Genomic DNA, 19,769 nt, shown 5'->3' with positions numbered 1-19,769 from the left:
ATATCGTTAATGAATTATCGTCGGGGTCACGTTGTTTGTGACGCACATCCGGTGTCATTAATGATATCGTAGCGTGTAACAGTTATTTGCGACCTAAAACGATGGCAAAAGCGGCAAAGATCGTTTGCCGCGGAGAGGTCGTCCTAAAACAAAAAATCGTTTACCTCTCATTAGCGATATTGTTTGTTGTTCCTGCGGCAGCACACATCGCTATGTGTGACACCACAGGAGCGAGGTACATCTCCTTACCTGCCACCACCGGCTATGCGGAAGGAAGGAGGTGGGCGGGATGTTACGTCCTGCTCATCTTCGCCCCTCCGCTTCTATTGGGCGGCTGCCGTATGATGTCGCTGTGACGCCGCACGATCTGCCCCCCTAGAAAGGAGGTGGATCGCCGGCCAGAGCGACAACACCGGACAGGTAAGTCCGTGTGACGGGGGTAAGCGAGGTTGTGCGCGACGGGCAGCGATATGCCCGTGTTGCACAACCGACGGGAGCGGGTACAATCGCTTGCGATCTCGCTAGCGAGATCGCAGCATGTAAAGCCCGCTTAAGTCTATCCCTATCTGAATTACCTTTGAATCGGATTGGTCCCAAGCGGGGAGGGTAGTGGAGTCTTCACCGGATTGAGATTAATGATGCCTTTTGGAGCATTCCCCTTTGTACCCGGATTTCTCAGGACCAGAGGACTTCCATTATCCCTGTTGGTTCTCTGTGCTGTCATTATTTTCCTATATAGCATCAATATAAACATGGAGGTCTAAACTTCCCTTGATCTCTACTTCCCTTCTATTTCTATGTATATCCTTAGATTGTAAAGCTCCTGCTCCCTCAAAGGCTATGTGAAATGGCATAAGAACCTTTGCCAGGGTACATTGTCCTAGCCTTGGAAGCCCCCCAAACAGAATCTCATCGTGAGTTAGCCCTGTAGATTGGAGCAGGGTGTTTCTGACTGAGTACAGGACTATGGGCAATATCTCAGCCCAGGGATGAGACAGTTCCTGGCTGGCTTTTAGGATTTTATTTTTCAGGGTCCCATTGAGTCTTTCAACTTTGCCACTACTCTGGGGGTGGTAGGGTATGTGAAGACCTAAGTGTGCTCTCACTAGGGACTAGTGCTATCTAGTCACATCTACTGTAAAGGCACGGCCTTGATTGCTCTCCATAACGTCTGGGAATCCAAAGCGGCAGACTACATCTGTAAGCAACTTCTTGATAGTTGTTTTGGCTGTCATGTTGGAGACGGGGTAGGCCTCAGGCCATGCTGAGAACATATCTGTTATCACCAGTGCATACTCATTTTACCCGGGCTTGGGTAACTGAATATGGTCAATTTAGATCCTTTGGAATGGGAATAGTGGTTTGGCCAGATGTTTAGCCGGTGTCTTCACTGATCTTTCCACATTACACGTCTGACAGATCTGACAGTCCTGTACGAGTTGGTTAATGATTGAAGATATTCCTAGTGCCAGATAGAGAACGGTGATTGCCGAAAATGTTTGATTTCTTCCTCGGTGGATGATCCCGTGAGCCCGCTGGGATACCGCATAATACAGACTCCTTGGTAGGCAGACTTTCTTCCCTTTTATCCAAATCCCATCTGTGTCTTGCTCTGCACCTCTCTCTTTCCATTGAGTTTTTTCTCCAGGTAAAGCCTTGTCTTGGAAGATCTTGAATTGGTGTATTCCTCAGACATCTTCTTGTTTGTTCTGTTCCTTTTTCTTTTGCTGTTGATTCTCTTTAGCTTCTTCTGAGTTTAGTTTCCAGTGTGCTTCAGTTTTTTATGACTGCCACGGCCGTTGGTAGTTTGAAAGCTGTGATCAATGCTTCACCAGCTTCAGAGTTCTTTATGGGTGCTCCACTGGCTGATTTGTAGCCTCGTAGTGCCCACAGAGACGCGTATCTGGAGTCCGTGTAGATATTGGCCATTTTTCCTTCCGCCAGTTCGCAGGCCTTAGAGAGAACCGTCAGTTTGGCTTTCTGTGCTGACTTGTGTGGAGACAGTGGTTCCGCAATATTGATATCCGGAAGCGCCACAACAGAGTAACTTGTGTGAAACCGTCCTGTCTCATCCGCATAGCCGTCTAGAAAGAAGGTCTCAGATCCTTATCTGGCAATGGTGTCTCTGTATCTGTAGGCAGGTGGGAGCACTAAGATCGCATAAGTTCAAAGCAATTATGTTCTTGGGTGTCCAGGTCTTCATAGTCAATGGCCATAGGCCTGGAGATGATAGTGACGCCCTGGACTAGCCAGGTAGTCACATACATAACAACATACACACCCCCACCCCCCAGACAGTTACATTAGTCAGACAAAAACCCTTGTTGCCTCCCTCCAGGGTCTGATGTCCACACCAGGTGTGGCGGAGCCAGGCGGTTGGCCCCACCCACCGAGGAGTTCACAGGCCTGGAGGCGGGAAAAGTGTCAGTTCAGTTGTGGAGGTGAAAGTGAGAGGAGTGAACACTTGAGGTGTCTGGGTTGGAGCCCAGGCACTGACAGCAAGGTTGGCAGACGGTGGTGGCCGTCTGCAGGAGTTGTTGGAACTCCGCAGAGCCGTAAGGACTGGGGTCGGGCGTCGGCCCGCCGGTACCGGACCGGGGAACGGAGTGAAGCTAAGCACACAGGCAGGGCCATCGGACCCCGACCATGCTTGGAGCCGCCGTTAATAGTTAAATCCGAATGTGACAGGAACCCCCGGAGTTCCCTAACAACCAAGTCCCAATTGAAGGCAACCGCTCACACCGTGAGGATATACAGCCACCGCCACAGGCTAGAGATCCAAGGGCCAGCGCCTGCGGGCAAAACGGGCTCCTACTGCACCTATACGTCGGGGAGAGGACTACCGGTGGGCAACCACAGGAGTCAGAACATTCTAAAAGGTGCAGGGAAAGACAGCCACCATCACCTGTCCGGGGAGAGACACTGCAGCTGGCTGCGGGACCCGTCCATCCAGCCGTTTGGTTTACCGGAGACTTTGTGCATTTGTTGCTGAGTGAGTACACCAGTGCCATCTGGCACCGCGCCGCGCTGTCCCTGCAACCCTGCACCTCACCAACCCTGTCTCCCCGTCACACCACTGGGCCCCGGGACCACCAACCCCTACCCACGGAGGGGAAGAACAACATCCCAGCTGCTCCCTATCATCGCTCCCGGGATCCCGGTCACCAGTAGCGGTGGTGCCCATCTTCACAACCCGTGGGTGGCGTCACGGACTAAATCCCCAAACAAACCACCCCCTTTTCACTCACAGGCGAGGAGCGCTGCTCGAGTCCCCGGATCCGGCCCACCGCTTGAGCCACCGAGCAGCAGCAGCGCCGGACCCGAGCGTTAGCGAGCGCAGCACCCCGCCGCCCGCGACAACTTGGCGTCACGAACAGGATAGAACCGATCTACCTACCGGTAGAAGTGCGCCTTGCAGTCCCCGCCGGCGGCGTCCAACCAAAAAATTTGAAGCGCCGCCATCTTTGGCACGAAGATTTCCCGCTCGAGCGTCTTCCCCGAGCATGAAGTGCTGGAAAGAACCAAGGGGGGGGCGAGTGAAAGCCTGTCTAATGTAACCGAGGCCATAAAAGCAGGGACGCCAGGACTCTGCAAGCCATACGGTTCCTGGAACACTGCTGCACAAGATGTCCCGTCCGTCCAGCACCGCTGAAACCCCAGAGCCCACGCCAGGAACAGCGGCATGGGTGGAGGTTCGGACCGCGCAAATGTGCAGCCGCCTGCAGGCCCAAGTGCAGTTCTTCTTGGAAGGATGGGTGGCCGACATGGCGGAAGTGGTGGCGGCCGTGTGGAGACAGAGTTGGAGGAGCGGGTAAGCAACCCACGCCCCTGTGTCACAGACGGACCGGTCGCTGTGGCTGAGGGGCCCGGTCTGCGCCCGCTCACCCTGCTGCCTCCCCCGCTATCCGTATCGGTTGCTGCTACCCTGCCACTAGGCCCGCTACTGTTACACCTCGTGGCTCTCCTGTGGCAAGGAATGAGACAGTCTCCTTGCCTGCCACGAGCGCTCCTGCTCAGCAGCGCCGAAGGTCTGCCAGACTGCAGGAGAAACCTCCTCAGAGAGGCAGCACGAGGGTGACACCTAGTGGTACTCCTGTTGCAAGAAATGAGGCGGTCTCCCATTCCTTGCCTGCCGCAGCTCCTCCTGCTCAGCAGCCTCGAAGGTCTGTGAGGTTGCGCAATGTGCAGAGGTTTGCTGTTCAGGGAAGCAGTGAGACTCCCGTTATCTCTACACATTGTGAGACCGAGGATCCCGCCTCTATTTCCCAGAGGCAGGAAGGTGAGCATGTGCTATGCTTGGTGGATCCTGATTCGCCCACTGACGTCACACGGCTTGATGACAAGGCTGGTGACGTGGTGAATCCTGACTGGCCAGGCTGGGATGTCGTGGATCCTGATTGGGTCAAGTCCGTCATCTCCGCCTCGCGCCCGCCCTTGGCTGGAGCTACACCTCCTTAAAAGCTCCTTCTGCCATCATGGCGGCGCGCGACCGTCCTTCTATGTTTGGATGTCTGGCAGCGTGCTGCCACGCCACTGCTCAGGCATTATCGTTTTCTGTGGGCTTGGCCCTTGCTGCTTAGGCAGTACCTGGTTTGCAGGCTGTGTCCCTGCCTTGCTGCTCCGGCAGTAGCTCCTTCAACAAGCCGTGTTCCTGTCCCAGGTGAGCTCCTCGAGTCTCCACCGGACCTGGTTATTGAAAGCACACGTGCGTGGGCACCTCTGTGCTACCCTCGTGCCATATTCTCGTGACTTGCACTGGCACACGTGCGTGGGCACCTCTGTGCTTCCCCGTGCAACAGGTACACCGAGCCGTGTGATCCCTGCCATACAACCCACACGGGTTAGGGCAGACCGGTGTACATAGATCGTCTGTGACATTCCAGACGATCGCTAGCAGCAACCCGCTCACTCTTCACCCACCATAGCAGCGGTCCCTTACACCGCACAGTGGACCTTGACCGGTGGAAGCTGTCCATTCCCCATCTTGGCACGCTTCCCCGGGTCCCCCTCGTAACACGCTACCCCCACCACCGGTAGCGGAGCTCTGCCCGTCCGCCCTGGAGGACCAGCCTGCAAGTGATGTCCGCAGACGAGCCGCACCGCTGCCATGGAAGATCCAGCAGGAGGTGCCCGTCCGCGAAGAGGAGCCGTCGGCACCGGAAGTGGCCGCACCCAAGACCGTCCCGGCTCCGGTAGTCCGTCCGGTCCAGAAGGAGGCGGAGGTCCAGCCGGTGAGGATCCCTGTTCCCAAACCCCAAACCTCGGCTGAGGCTGCGCCGGGTCGCTGCTGCGAGGCAGCACCCCAGGCCATGTCACCGCGGGACCTTCCAAAAAGGGCGCCAGTTGTGGGCAGAGTGAAGTCCCGCGTTAGCGAGCGCAGCGCCCCGCCGCCCGCGACAATAGCCCATGTAGAGGAGTATTCCCCCCTTTAAAGAGGAAGCAGAGTCGCTAGATTGAAAGTAGTACAGCGCCAGAGCGTAACTTTGGGCAGGAGGAACTGGAATCTTGTATGCCTTTGCGAGGAAATATTCTTCTGTTGACTTTGTTCGAAAATAGCCATGAGATCATGTGAGACAAGGATAATGACAGGGTGACTTAGGATATCTTTGTTTGTTTTTTTCTTTCTGGTTCTCTCTTGGCAGTCTTCGTTTTTACCGAAAATAGAGGGGTATTGGCAGATGAGACGTATCATATCAGGGCACCATTTGCGAGGAGGGATTGGATTTGTTCCTCAAGGCATTTCTCTTGGTTGGCCTTCAGGGGATATTGAGGTAATTGAAGTATGGTGGCTCATAGTTTTAGGAAAACCTGTACAGGTGAAACCAGAAGGTGTGCAAAGTCATCTGGGCTTTTTGACCACAGATCTGAAGGGATTTGATTGAAATAGTATTCCGGTATCAAAGGCGATCTGTGGCAATGAAGAGGAGCAGGGCGGCTTCAAGAAGGCAGGGATCTTCTGGCGTCAGAGAATCGGGCATAGACAAGTGCATCCCAACTTCATTATATACAATTGAAGCTCTGAGTTTCTGCAGGAGATCTGCTCCAAGTAAATTAAGTGGGCAAGTGAGTGAGACGAGTAGCCGTGAAATAACTTTATGTGCTTGTCCAACAGGATAGGCTAAGTTAGTGGGGAAGAGACGTGCCTACCGTCAACCCCTACACAGGTCAAGCAATCTGGGGATATCAAAGATAGGTCTTCTAAGTCCTGGAGGCGTATAACTTATCTGGCTGCACCTGTGTCGATCAGGAAAGGCAAGGTTTTCCTATTAACATCAAAAGATACTGTCAATATGGGGCCTGATTTAGAAGGAGTATTTGTGACAGTAATATTTGTAAAAGCATTTGACACAGGCTTGCCAATTTCCTATGGACGGGATATTTGTTGTTCATGGTTGCCATAGTTGATCTGGCAAATAGTTATTTCTGGCAGGGTGTGGCTCCTGCATACGGGTCCTGCAGTTTCTTTGGACATGTACATAGTTTGCACATCTGAAACACATAGTATCTTTAAGATTCCTGGGTGGAAGGCATTGCTGGGGCCAGCCTGGATATGGTTGTTGAGGTGAGTATACTTGGAGAGGGCTGTTTGTTGGCCTTGGTTAACAGGAGCATTATACATAACTGGGGTAGTATCAGGTAGTAGAATTGGTGGTGGCCAATTTTTTTTCAATGAACTTGGCAATGAGGAAAACCTATTTAGAGGGGAGCTCCGGGTATTCGGTCTGGTGTCCTCAATTTTCGATCTGATAGAGTCCTTAAGTGCTTTGACAAAGGAAGTTAGGAAGTGAACATGTTGGAACAGGACAAACATGTCATAGCCTTGATCACGAAAGGAAGTGAATAATCTCATGTAGAATTTTTAAGCCAACTAATTGTCGGTGATATTGGAGGAAGAAGCCACTAGGCGATCTTTTGCCCATGCTTGGACTTGGCGGCAGAACTCAACTCTGGATCCAAAGTCCACCATCGAATCCAGAGCGCTTTGGTGAAGAGCAGATTGCGTGACTGGGTAAAAAACAGTACCGGCTTTGATGCTGGCTAAGTTGGACAAATCCTTCTAAGTTGCAGAATAGGTTGTACAGATTTCCTGAAGTCTTATGTAAAAAGGCATAGGCTGCTTCTCCGGGTCTGATAACTGAGTAGGCTATTCACTTGGACTGGTTTAAAGGGGACATACATGTTTTTTTCTGGTTTAGGGTCCTGAATGGTTTCACCCGTTGGGGCTAGTGGGAGCATGACAACAGGGGGTGCTGGTAGGCTGGGCAGTAATTCACCCGATCCCCCCGGGGGTAGTGATGTGGAAATACGTTCTGGCTGCAGTAAGTGACTAGCGTAGTTAGGGGTCACAGCCGAAGGACGAATTGCTTCTTTGAAGTACTGTCAAGACTTGTAGCGACCAGACGGATTTTTTCTGGTGAAGATATGGGACAGTGACTAATGATTGCATCAACAATAGCCTGTGTGCATTGTTTGACAGGGAAACCAAAGATCCGAGAGCGGATTGCAGGAATGGCAATGGATTGGAGGCGTTTCTTCCTGGTCAGTTCAAGTACATGGGATATGGTCAACTGTAAATCCTCCACACAGCACTGATGTTTGTCGGGGTCATACATTGGTCCTACTGCATATATGATCATATTACAAGAAAGATTTCCTGGTCCTGTAACAGCCAGGTCCGTGAGTTGGATTTTGCCCTTTTTCCTTATGATGGAGTGACAATGAGATTGTATTTCTGGTTCCTCTGCTTGTACTATAGCTTTCGCTATGCCCCCACTATGGCGGAGGGACAAGTTGGCCAAATTGACAATAGCAGAGACACTTTGAGTCTCTATGGGTCCTATGCCTACCGTAAGGGTAGTATTGGTCCATATTTCAGAATGCATGATTGGGTCCCAGATTTCGGGCCCCTATGAACTGAGAGGGTGTACCTCTGATTAGGAATGTCCTCATCTTTAGTTAATAAGCGATGATTAGGAGTGGAGAAAGTTACCGCTGCAGTTATCAGCCGACTGCATGTCTGGGGATCTGGAACTGTTTCCTTGGGAGGGGCAGCTGATGGGTCGGGATAAGGGACAGTCTCACTGGGTTTAATAACATCACGTCTTTTGCGGAGAGCATTTTTAAAAGCAGGCGTGTCACAAGTGGACTTCCCCGGAAGAAAGCACTGCGCCGAAATGCGCATAGGGATTGATAGTAGCCCCACATGGAGACAGGTAATACACTACATTGCTCTATTTACCATATGTACATTATATCAATATACCATTCTGGCACTATGGTGTGGCAACTTTAAGTGTCCCCTCTCCCTTGTGTTCTATTTTTTTTTATGTCATTCATATTAATATACCTCTTATATAGTATTACATACACAATTTATTGGCGTTGCTACTGTATCTGTATACAGTTTTCAAATGGTTTGGTTCATTCCAATGACTCCTGTCTATATACAATAAATTATTTTAGTTTATTAAATATTATAAATTTGGTTTAGATACCTTAAATTGATTTGTTTATTGAATATTTATTTGATATTTATTTATTGTTAATCCAAGATGGTTCAGAACCAATAATTCTAAAAATGTGAACAGTAGTCATTGGAAGATAGCCTTTTATTATTAACTGTATATAGTATTATGACCATATCTTAAATGTCGTATGTATTAGTATTACTATATTATTTATCATATTTTCAACAGCTGTAATTATTTACTATTAATATATTGACAAAGTATATTTATAATATTTAATCTGTGCATCGGCATATTATTTTTGGTTAATAATCTGTGTATCACGTGGTTATAGTGCCACCTTTTGGCCATTTGCAATTATTGCAATTTATTTTTGTTATTTTTGATATTTTAACACATTTTTCAATAAATTATATTTTAATAAAATTTGGATCTTCTGAGCACTTTTTTGTATAGATTGTCTGGTATTCCGTGCTTGACCAGTATATTTAGTCCAAAAATATTTTACAAAGCCCTCCTTTTGTGTATAACTATTTGGGGTGGGGTGAATTTTATAGTATATATCTATAATATGGGGGGACCCTGCGCCAATTTTTAAAATGTATTTTTACAGCACTATAGACACGCACATAGCATCTGTGATTCCAAGCAGTGAGACACGCTGTCACAAAGGTTGGGGGTGCGGTCTGACTGCAACCAATCACAAACGCCGGGACTGCCGGTGGGCAGGAGAAGCAGTGCATATGCATGAGGGATAATGAGTGGCCTTGGAAGTAAAGTTACAGCCGGGCAGAGATTGGTAATTATAACACACTTTCTCTACTCCCCCTAGCCCTTTCTACCACCATTTTAAAGCGCATGATTTGCATTCCCATAATCTTATATGGTGATTGGCATCCGGGAAGACATCCGGGATTAATTCCGGAACCAAACCGGGTTTTGCTTTTAAATCCGGTTGAACCTGCTGGTCCCAGATATCAGTGGGTTCTCCCATCACTAATCACAGACTAAAGAATAGTTGGGAACATGTAATTTCTGTTGTGAATCAAACTGATTCATTCAAAAGATTAGATAAGTGAATAAAATGGTCAGCACAATGATAGCATCCTGGTGGCATGCATGTTTCATTGATTGTTTGCTAGGAGAAGCTCAAGAAACCTCAATCTGTTTGCATATAGGAAAAACTGATTAAACACTGAAGGTACAAAATGACACATTGATTAAGCACTGATGAAAATCAAAACTTTTTTTATGTATACGATAAAAATGGACATCTCAATGAATCCGTAAGCAATCAGGAAATTGTCAAGTACGGACTCAGAGGACAGAGACGTAAAACTACCACTTTATTAATGCAGAAGTGTTGCTTCATCAAAATGAGGAGTTACAAAAAGTACAATGAAGAGTCACATCCTTTATGTATGTATAGTATATGCAAATGTAAACACTTATACACATGATGGATATACAGAATACAGAGTTTAAGTTATTTATTTTTCAACAACAGAGGTTTACTACTAATTATATACATTTCTTAATAACCAGTTTCCTTTCTTTTTGCGAGATTGATAACTTCTACACTTATTCTTACTTATTCGTACAATTTGACAAGAGAAAAACAGGTAAAAAAAATTTGCTACCTACTTTTGTGAATTCTTTGATGCTTAACAAGTTTTGATTTTTCTGGAAAACATTTCCAACATTCTGAACATGAATATGGCTTCTCTCCTGTATGAGTTCTCTGATGTATAACAACTTTTGATTTTTCTGTAAAACATTTCCCACATTCGGAACATGAATATGGCTTCTCTCCTGTATGAGTTCTCTGATGTATAACAACTTTTGATTTTTCTGTAAAACATTTCCCACATTCTGAACAGGAATATGGCTTCTCTCCTGTATGAGTTCTCTGATGTATAACAAGATTTGATTTACCTATAAAACATTTCCCACATTCTGAACATGAAAATGGCTTCTCCCTTGTGTGAGATCTCTGATGTACAACAAGATAGTGTTTCATCATAAAACATTTTCCACATTCTAAACATTCATATGGCTTCTGCCCTGAGTGAATTTTCTGATGTACATCTAAAGATGATTTCCGATAAAATAATTTCTCACATTGGGAGCAAGAAAATGGTTTTTCCCCTGTGTGAGTTCTTTCATGTGTAGCAAGAGTTGCTTTGCCTGTAAAACATTTCCCACATTTTGAACATGAAAATGGCTTTTCCCCTGAGTGAATTCTCAGATGTGTACCAAGCTCAGATTTCTGTTTAAAACATTTCCCACAATCTAAACATGAAAATGGTTTCTCTCCTGTGTGAATTTTTAGATGTGTAACAAGATTTGTTTTCTGATTAAAACATTTCCCACACTCTGTACATGAAAATGGTTTTTCCCCTGTGTGAATTTTCTGATGTCGAACAAGTCTTGATTTATTGCTATAACTTTTTCCACATTCTGAACAGGAAAATGGTTTTTCCGCTGTGTGTGTTTTCTGATGTCTAACAAGCTGCGACTTCTGTTTAAAAGTTTTGTCACATTCTGAACATGAAAATGGTTTCTCTCCTGTGTCAGCTCTTTGATATTCAGTACCCCTTTTGTCATTTTCATGTTTGTTGATGGAAGATAGAAAAGAATCAGATGGTAGATTGTTCCTGTTAAGGGCAGGAGATATATCTGAGATAATGGCAGATTCTTCTTGTGTATCTGTTGTAATACTATGATCTTCTGCTTTAAAGTCTGAAAATATCAGAGACCCAGTTGAGCTCCTTGTGAAGTCATCTAAAGAAAAAAAAAAAACATTTTTTCGTAATATTTCTGATTTATCAATTTATATTATTATTATATTAGTAATTTTACTACAATTTATATAGAAATCTAAACTAATTGCCTAACAGGGTGGTGGCAACGGTAAACCTCAAAGCAGAGACTAATAGATTATAGTATTAGGCCTCCAGGCTGGCCCACTGCACTTTTGCATGTTCATGGTCACTCTGGTGGTGATCTTCAAGATACGTGTGCAATACACGGTCACCAAGTCCTTTTGTGTACATGGCTGATTAGCCAAACTGAGTACCCTGTTGGTTGACCAATCCATAAGTCTGGTAATCCGGACAACCAGAAAGCTGAATCTCTCATATACACAAGTTGTTGCCAGATATTAGCTTAGACAGCTGTCTCTGTTCTGTGATAGTGAGTGATACTAATTGGTTTTGATCAGTTTTGTTACCTGACTTAGCTTATGAATTCTCTTCTGATCTGTTTATATTTGACCTTCAAACTCTTTGACTCTTTTTTCCTGCCTTCCAGCTACTTGAACTGCAGATAGATGTTGACCTCAAGTTGCTTCTAATCTGCTTCCTTCTACTTGGATGTCCAATTTTCTGACTTATGTGTATGACCCGGATCCATCTATGATCACTTCTTCCCATCATCTGAATACTAATAGCAGACAATTATTTTAGTATTTGTGAATTCCTGCAGCAGGGAATAAAGAATGAATGCCAGGGATACCTAGAAACCTTTGTCTGGTTTAGCCAGCACTAAGCTTACTGCTGGTTTTCTTCATCTTGTTGGTTAGCATGATCGGAATAGAATATTGGACGATCTGCATTTTCGGTGGATCAAGTTAATTGATTTTCTGAAGTGGAGCATGAAGTGGCCAAACAAACTCAAACTCAGGAAGAACTTGCTCCCGAACCTAAGAAACATTTACCGTACCTGATTGATATTCTGTTAAAATGTATTCTTTTTTGTGAAAATAGCAACCGTTATTTCCAGCTATATTGCTAAAGCTCTGAACAATATTGAAGACTTAGGATTTTCTTATAGTAAGAAAATAGTAAGATATGAGCAACCAGAATCACACAATGTCTGTCTGCTATTTCATTCTTTTTCTCTGCTCGACTTCTAAAACTTAACATGGAAAAAACAGAATTCATTATTTTACCTCCCCCTCACTCAACCCCCCAACAGACATATCAATCAAACTTAATGGCTACTCACTCTCCCCAGCCCCACGTGCTCGCTGCCTGGGAGTGACTCAACTCTGCTCTCCCCTTTTAATCTACACATCCAAACGCTTTTCACCCCCAACTCAAATTTTTTTTTCCAGATTCGATTCATACATTCCTTTCCCATGAAGCTACAAAAAACAGTAGTGCATAACCTTATCTCCCGACTGGACTACTGCAACCCCCTGTTCTGTGTCCTCTCTTCAAATAGTCTCGCACGCCTACAATCTATTGTAAACTATGATTCCCGACTAATTCACCTGTTCTGACCTCCCATCTCTGCCAATCCCTTCACTGGCTTCCCAATGCCCAACGACTGCAGTTCAAAACTCTAACCATAACATACAAAGCCATCCACAACCTGTTTTCTCCATACATCTCTGACCTAGTGTCCTGGTACTTACCTGCACGTAACCTACAATCCTCGCAAGAGCTCCTTCTCTACACCCCTCACATCTCCTCTTTCCACAATCGCATCCAAGATTTCTCCCGAACCTCCCCCATACTCAGGAACTCTCTGCCACAACATATCAGACACTCACCTAAATTGAAAAGCTTCAAAAGGAACCTGAAGACCTACCTCTTCCGAGAAGCCTACAACCTGCAGTAATCATCAGCCCTCTATAGCGCCGCATGACCATCTCCACCCTCACCCATCCCTTGTAGACTGAGCCCTTGTGCGCAGAGTCCTCTTTCCTTCTGTACCTGTCTGTGCCTTGTATTGTTCATGATTATTGTACTTGTCCCCATTATATATACCCCTTATTACATGTAAAGCGCAAGGAATTAATGGCGCTGTAATAATGAATAATAATAACTTTTGATAGCAAAATCAGGGTATACATTCACAGTGGGTTTAGGTAGTGGACTACAAATTCACAGAATCACATTTTATTTCATTTTAGGCCTGTCACACAACATTAAAAATAGTTGTCTCTTACTTTAAAAGTTAATGATAATGAGCCCAAAGTGTAGTAACAAAAAAACATATACTCATCTCCTGAACTGACACAGCAATCACATTCAGCTGCAGTCTCTTTTCCTCCTACACTAATCTCTCCCGTTGCTCTGCTGTCACACACAACCTGTACAAATTTCTCAGCGTTTTATCACTTTTTCTCCTTATCTCTATGGCTGCGACGTCTTCCAGCTTCACCACAAAATTACTGCTGCATTTCCTGCTTGTATTCTTTTGAAGCGATCCTGAAATTTTGACATTCTTATAATGCGCTATGTACACCACAAAAGGATCCAAATAATGATAGCTTGCATAAGCTTGGGCCCCTCATAGAACATTTCAGTGCCAAGTTTGGTCACGAATACACCTTCAAGTTCTTATTCACAGATGCGTGTCTGGTATATTTTAAAGGACGGCTTAATTTCTGCTAGTTACTTCTAAGTAAGATGGCAAGGGATTGCCTGAAAATATATTGTCATGCCTTAGGTTTTGGGACTTGATCTGGTGACCTTGTGCTGCATGGTCAGTTACCTACCCTGCTAAGCCACAGGCTGGTAAGTCCCTGTCCAGATGCTGATGGTCTTGTACAACTGTTTCTTTCCTTTTGGTTTGCTTTTATCAGATATTCTCATTTACTCACTTTCTCTGTCCTATCACATCCCAGGTGGAGTTATTTATACTCTCCTGATAATAGCCTTCTCTGCTGGCTATATTCCTTTGTGGATTCTGCTAAGGAGTTCCAGCAGCGCTTTTAGGCAATTTTGCCTGTGTGACAGAGACCTTTCTGGCATTTGCTCTGTGCTTTCTCAATTATCTTACCTACACCTTTCTTTTGTTTGTTGTTAGGTCTGTTGGCATCTACCCTAACTTGCATTATATATTTCACCTTTTAAACTCGTGCACGTATTTTATGTTTCCTCACCTCACCCTGCCTATCTCTGCATGCTTCTAACTTGGTTTATAGTGCGTAGAAGCCTCCCCTCTGGTTCCTCAAGAAGTACAACTTGACGGCCTTTAGGGAGACAGATCTGAGTTGTGGATTTCTAGTGTTGTGGCTAGGGAAATTCCAGCCTGTACAAGAGCCATTAGGAGCTGTGCAGCTAGAGATATTAGTATTTACAAAAAACAGCCATTTTGAACATTTTTGCAATGATTCAAAATCGCTAATAGGTGTCACATGCAACGACATCACTAACGCGGCAGGATGTGCGTCACAAAATCATTGACCCCAACGACATCGCTTTAGCGATGTCGTAGCGTGTAAAGCCACCTTAAGGCATCATTATGGATCCTGTGGACATCTTGGTTGCGTAACAATAGGCCTTGTCTCTTGTAAGTGGCCAATATAAAGCAGCAGCATGCACTTTCTGATGATACAGAGAATGCGACATCTAAACCAAAGGTAAAATTAATGGACAATTTTTTTTTCCTCAAGCAAATTGTACTTTCGCCTCCATCCTATTTCCTCTGGGGGTGATAGTCAACAAATGGGTAATGTCTTGTCCTTGCTCAGTGGGGATCCTCAGGCTTGGGTATATTCATTGCTTGAGAACTCTGACATTTTACTCTGCTGAGGCATTTTTCTCTGCTCTTGCCCTCATCTATGATGACTCTGACAAAGTCGCAGTTGCTGAATCTAAGATCCCCAAGCATGTTCAGGGAAACCATAAAGTTGAGGACTACTGCTCACAGTTTAGATGTTGGACAGTGGAGACCTCCAAAGAGGGATGACAATCCTGTCAAAATTCTTAGTAAGGGGTGATGGTGGGTGCTCTGGGGATAGATCTCAAATAGAGCAGTCAGAATGCTCGGGATAGTGAGCCAGAGGGTTTGCCCCTGAACAAGTTTTATGTACTATCCTCTCTACGCACAGGTCTTCTGAATGAAGTGCAGGATTCTGTTTTGGCTGGGCATCCGAGTTCTTCTCTCACTTGGAGATCTCTTTTAAGGTTCCGTTTAGTGGCCGAATACTCATAAAGATGTTGATGAGTATGTCAGTAAATACAGAGTTTGCACCAGGGCTAAAGCCTCTCGTCAGGCCTCAGACTGTTATCTCTTGCCTAACGAACTTCCATCTCAGACTTGGACCAACTTGTCCACGGACATCATCACTGATTTTCCTAATTCTGGCGGAAATCGTTTCATTTGGCTCCCCTTCAAAAGTTGCCTGCATCTAAGAGTTTAGCCAGGTTTTAACATTAAATTACATGGTGTTCCCAAGAACATTATTTTCAGTACAGGGGTTACATTTTAGTTAGCTTTTTTTAGCCTTCTTTTTGGTGTTTGGGTTTTCATCAGGTTTTTGGCAATTTTTCAGGTTTGCAGTCCTCCATGCCAGAGGAGGAGACATTTTCTTGCTGACTGACTAAAGTCCAAAGGGAGGTCGAAAAGGGTCTTTTGGTAACTAGTGACAGGGCTGAGAAAAGTGAAAACTACATACATAGCAAGACTCCTGTGGTTGTCCTCAAAATGTTTACGTCTTAAAGTGACATTAAGAAATTTGATCCCAAATTTGTAGGTCCTTATAACATTAACCCCTTAACGACCTTGGACGTACTGAGTACGTCATGGTGACATGGTGCTAAACGACCCATGACGTACTCAGTACGTCCTGGCGAAATCGCGGTCCCGGAGCCCCGGGGAGTGAAATTTGTTTACTTAAACGGTAGATTCGGGAAGGAGGGGACCTCTGCCTGACCTCAGGAGGGGTGGTGCCTCCTCCCCGAACCTACAGAGGCTGTGATTGGCTGACAAACGCCGCTCAGCCAATTACAGTCACTGTAATGTGTCAGCCATTGAAAATGGCTGACACATTGAAATCCAGCCATAATCAGTGCTGCTGTAGCACTGATGACTGGCTGGAGCTGGGTGAACTTTGTTTCACCCGCCCCCAGCTCTGATTGGAGAGACCGGCCTTGTGACCGATCTCTCCCAATCACTGTGGATCTTGTGCCGGTGACCGCTACCCTCAGCTTCACTCCGTCCGTGAAAGCTGATGAGAGCGGTCGCTGTAGGTGCCCATCGGTAAGTTATAGCCCCCCCCGATCCACCGCTGCTCCCCGCCGATCCACCGCTGCTCCCCGCCGATCCACCGCTGCTGCCCGCCGATTTACCGCTGCTCCCCACGATCCACCGCTGCTCCCCGCCACGCCGCTGTTCCCGCCACTGTCCCTGCCCGCCACGCCGCTATTCCCGCCGCTGTCCCTGCCCGCCACGCCGCTATTCCCGCCACTGTCCCTGCCCGATCGGCCGCCGCCTCCATCGGCTGCCACTGCACCTAAATCGGCTGCCGCCTTCCATGTGCTGATTCCCCTCCATGTGCTGATTCCCCTCCATGTGCTGATTCCTCTCCCCCCTCCCTCCATGTGCTGCCTCCTCTCCCCCCTCCCTCCATGTGCTGCCTCCTCTCCCCCCCTCCCTCCATGTGCTGCCTCCTCTCCCCCCCTCCCTCCATGTGCTGCCTCCTCTCCCCCCCCTCCCTCCATCTGCTGCCTCCTCTCCCCCCCTCCCTCCATGTGCTGCCTCTTCTCCCCCCCCTCCCTCCATGTGCTGCCTCTTCTCCCCCCCCCCCCTCCCTCCATGTGCTGCCTCTTCTCCCCCCCCCTCCCTCCATGTGCTGCCTCCTCTCCCCCCCCCTCCCTCCATGTGCTGCCTCCTCTCCCCCCCCTCCCTCCATGTGCTGCCTCCTCTCCCCCCCCTCCCTCCATGTGCTGCCTCCTCTCCCCCCCCTCCCTCCATGTGCTGCCTCCTCTCCCCCCCCTCCCTCCATGTGCTGCCTCCTCTCCCCCCTCCCTCCATGTGCTGCCTCCTCTCCCCCCTCCCTCCATGTGCTGCCTTCCCCCCCCCTCCATGTGCCATCGCTCTCTCCCATCAGACTCTGCCCCCCTCCCTGATCTGCTGCCTGCTCTCTCCCATCCTTTTCACCCTCCTTCATCTGCTGCCTTTTCTGTCTGCTGTGATCCTGCTGCCTAGATCAATCCTGTAAGGTAGCTATCCCCAATCTCACCTCCCACCCCCCCATACTCCGCCGCTCCTCCATCCGCTGCGCCCTTTCCCATCCTCCATCCGCTGCGCCTTTTCTCATCTGCCGCTCCTCCATCCGCTGCGCCTTTTCTCATCTGCCGTTCCTCCATCCGCTGCGCCTTTTCTCATCTGCCGCTCCTCCACCCTTCTGCGCCTTTTCTCATCTGCCGCTCCTCCATCCGCTGCGCCTTTTCTCATCTGCCGCTCCTCCATCCGCTGCGCCTTTTCTCATTCTCTGCCGCTCCTCCATCCGCTGCGCCTTTTCCCATCCTCTGCCGCTCCTCCATCCGCTGCGCCTTTTCCCAGCCACCATCCGCTGCGCCCTTTCTCATCTGCCGCCCCTCCATCCGCTGCCGCGCCCTCTTGCATCGCATTATCCAGCGCAGTTGCTCGCTTCCAGACTGCAGTGGATGATGCGATGCGAGACTCGTGCATTGCTCTCACGTTTGGCACTGGTCTTAGTGGCAGGCGCTCAATTTTTTTTTTTTTACTGATGTCTGTATTTTTTATTTCGCCAAACTAATTTTTTTTGTATGGGGGGGGTCTAGTTTCCAAAATGGGATCACATGTGGGGGAGCTCCATTGTTTAGGCACCTCAGGGGGTCTCCAAATGAAACATGGCGTCTGCTAATAATTCCAATCAATTTTACTGTGAAATGGCGCTCCTTCTCTTCTGAGCCCCGCCGTACGCCCAAACAATTGATTTCCACCACATATGAGGTATCGTCGTACTCAGGAGAAATTGCACAATACATTTTATGGTGCATTTTTTCCTGATACCCTTGTGGAAAAAAAAGCTACCTGTTTGAAAAAACAATTTTGTGGTAAAAAAAAGAATAAAATATTTTCACGGCTGAACATTACAAACGTTTGTGAAGCCTCCAGGGGTTCAAAGTGCTCACTAAACAGCTAGATAAATTCCATGAGGGGTCTAGTTTCCAAAATGGGGTCAATTGTGGGGGAGCTCCATTGTTTAGGCACTTCAGGGGGGTCTCCAAACGCAACATGGCGTCCGCTAATAATTCCAACCAATTTTGCTGTGAAATGGCGCTCCTTGCCTTCCGAGTCCTGCCGTGCGCCCAAACATTTGATTTCCACCACATATGGGGTATCTGCGTACTCAGGAGAAAATGCACAATACATTTTATGGTGCATTTTTTCCTGATACCCTTGTGATAAAAAAAGCTACCTGGTTGAAGCAACAGTTTTGTGGTAAAAAAAAATTTTTTCTTTTCACGGCTCAACGTTATAAACTTCTGTGAAGCCCCCAGGGGTTCAAAGTGCACATCAAACATCTAGAAAAAATATTTGAGGGCTCTAGTTTCCAAAATGGGGTCATTTGTGGGGGAGCTCCATTGTTTAGGCACCTCGGGGAGTCTTCAAACCCGACATGGTGTCCGCTAATGAGTGCAGCTAATTTTGCACTCAAAAATTCAAATGGCGCTCCTTGCCTTCCGAGTCCTGGTGTGTGCCCAAACATTTGATTACCACCACATATGGGGTATCTGCGTACTCAGGAGAAAATCCACAATACATTTTATGATGCATTTTTCCTGATACCATTGTGAAAATACTAATTTTTATGGCTAAAGTAACATTTTTGTGTTAAAAAAGTAAAATTTTCATTTTTTCGTCTACATTGCTTTGGTTGCTGTGAATCTCCTAAAGGGTTAATAAACTTCTTGGATGTGGTTTTGAGCAGAGTGAGGGGTGCAGATTTTAGAATTGGGTCACTTTTGGGTATTTTCTGTCGCCTAGGTTTCTCAAATCACTCCAAATGTGATGTGGTACCTAAAAAATTTTTTTTTGTAAATTTTGTTGGAAAAATGAGAAATTGGTGATGAACTTTGAACCCTTCTAACTTCCTAACGGAAATTTTTTTTTTTTTTCAAAAATTGCGCTGGTGTAAAGTAGACATGTGGGAAATGTTATTTAGTAACTTTTTTGTGTGACATATCTCTCAGATTTATGGGCATAAAATTTCAAATTTTGAAAATTGCAAAATTTTCAAAATTTTCGCCAAATTTCCAAAATTTTCACAAATAAACGCAAAACATAAATTTACCACTGACATGAAGTACAATATGTCACGAAAAAACAATCTCAGAATCGCCAGGATCCGTTGAAGTGTTCCAGAGTTATAACCTGTCAAAGTGACACTGGTCAAAATTGCAAAAAATGGCCGGGTCTTTAAGGTGAAAACAGGCTGGGGGCTGAAGGGGTTAATATAATCTTGAATCCCACTATGGGTAAACTTTCACTTGCCATTGCTTGGAAGATAAATAACTCCTTACATTTGTCACG

General features: G+C 46.6%; 1 protein-coding gene across 1 annotated transcript in view; it reads right to left on the bottom strand.

The window, feature by feature from the left end:
* Positions 1–19,769, bottom strand: part of LOC142312879 (uncharacterized) — a 266,832-nt gene that overhangs the window by 132,251 nt on the left and 114,812 nt on the right. The window contains exons 21-22 of the mRNA XM_075351863.1: positions 10,106–11,252; positions 7,929–8,081 (exon numbers count right to left, since the gene is read on the bottom strand). Of these exons, the coding sequence (XP_075207978.1) occupies positions 7,929–8,081; positions 10,106–11,252 (1,300 nt within the window). The remainder of the gene's footprint in view (positions 1–7,928; positions 8,082–10,105; positions 11,253–19,769) is intronic.

Source organism: Anomaloglossus baeobatrachus, chromosome 5 (genome assembly GCF_048569485.1).
Source record: "Anomaloglossus baeobatrachus isolate aAnoBae1 chromosome 5, aAnoBae1.hap1, whole genome shotgun sequence".
Lineage (NCBI taxonomy): Eukaryota > Metazoa > Chordata > Amphibia > Anura > Aromobatidae > Anomaloglossus > Anomaloglossus baeobatrachus.
Note: the sequence above shows the minus strand (reverse complement) of the source record. Positions and strands in the feature narration are given on the sequence as shown.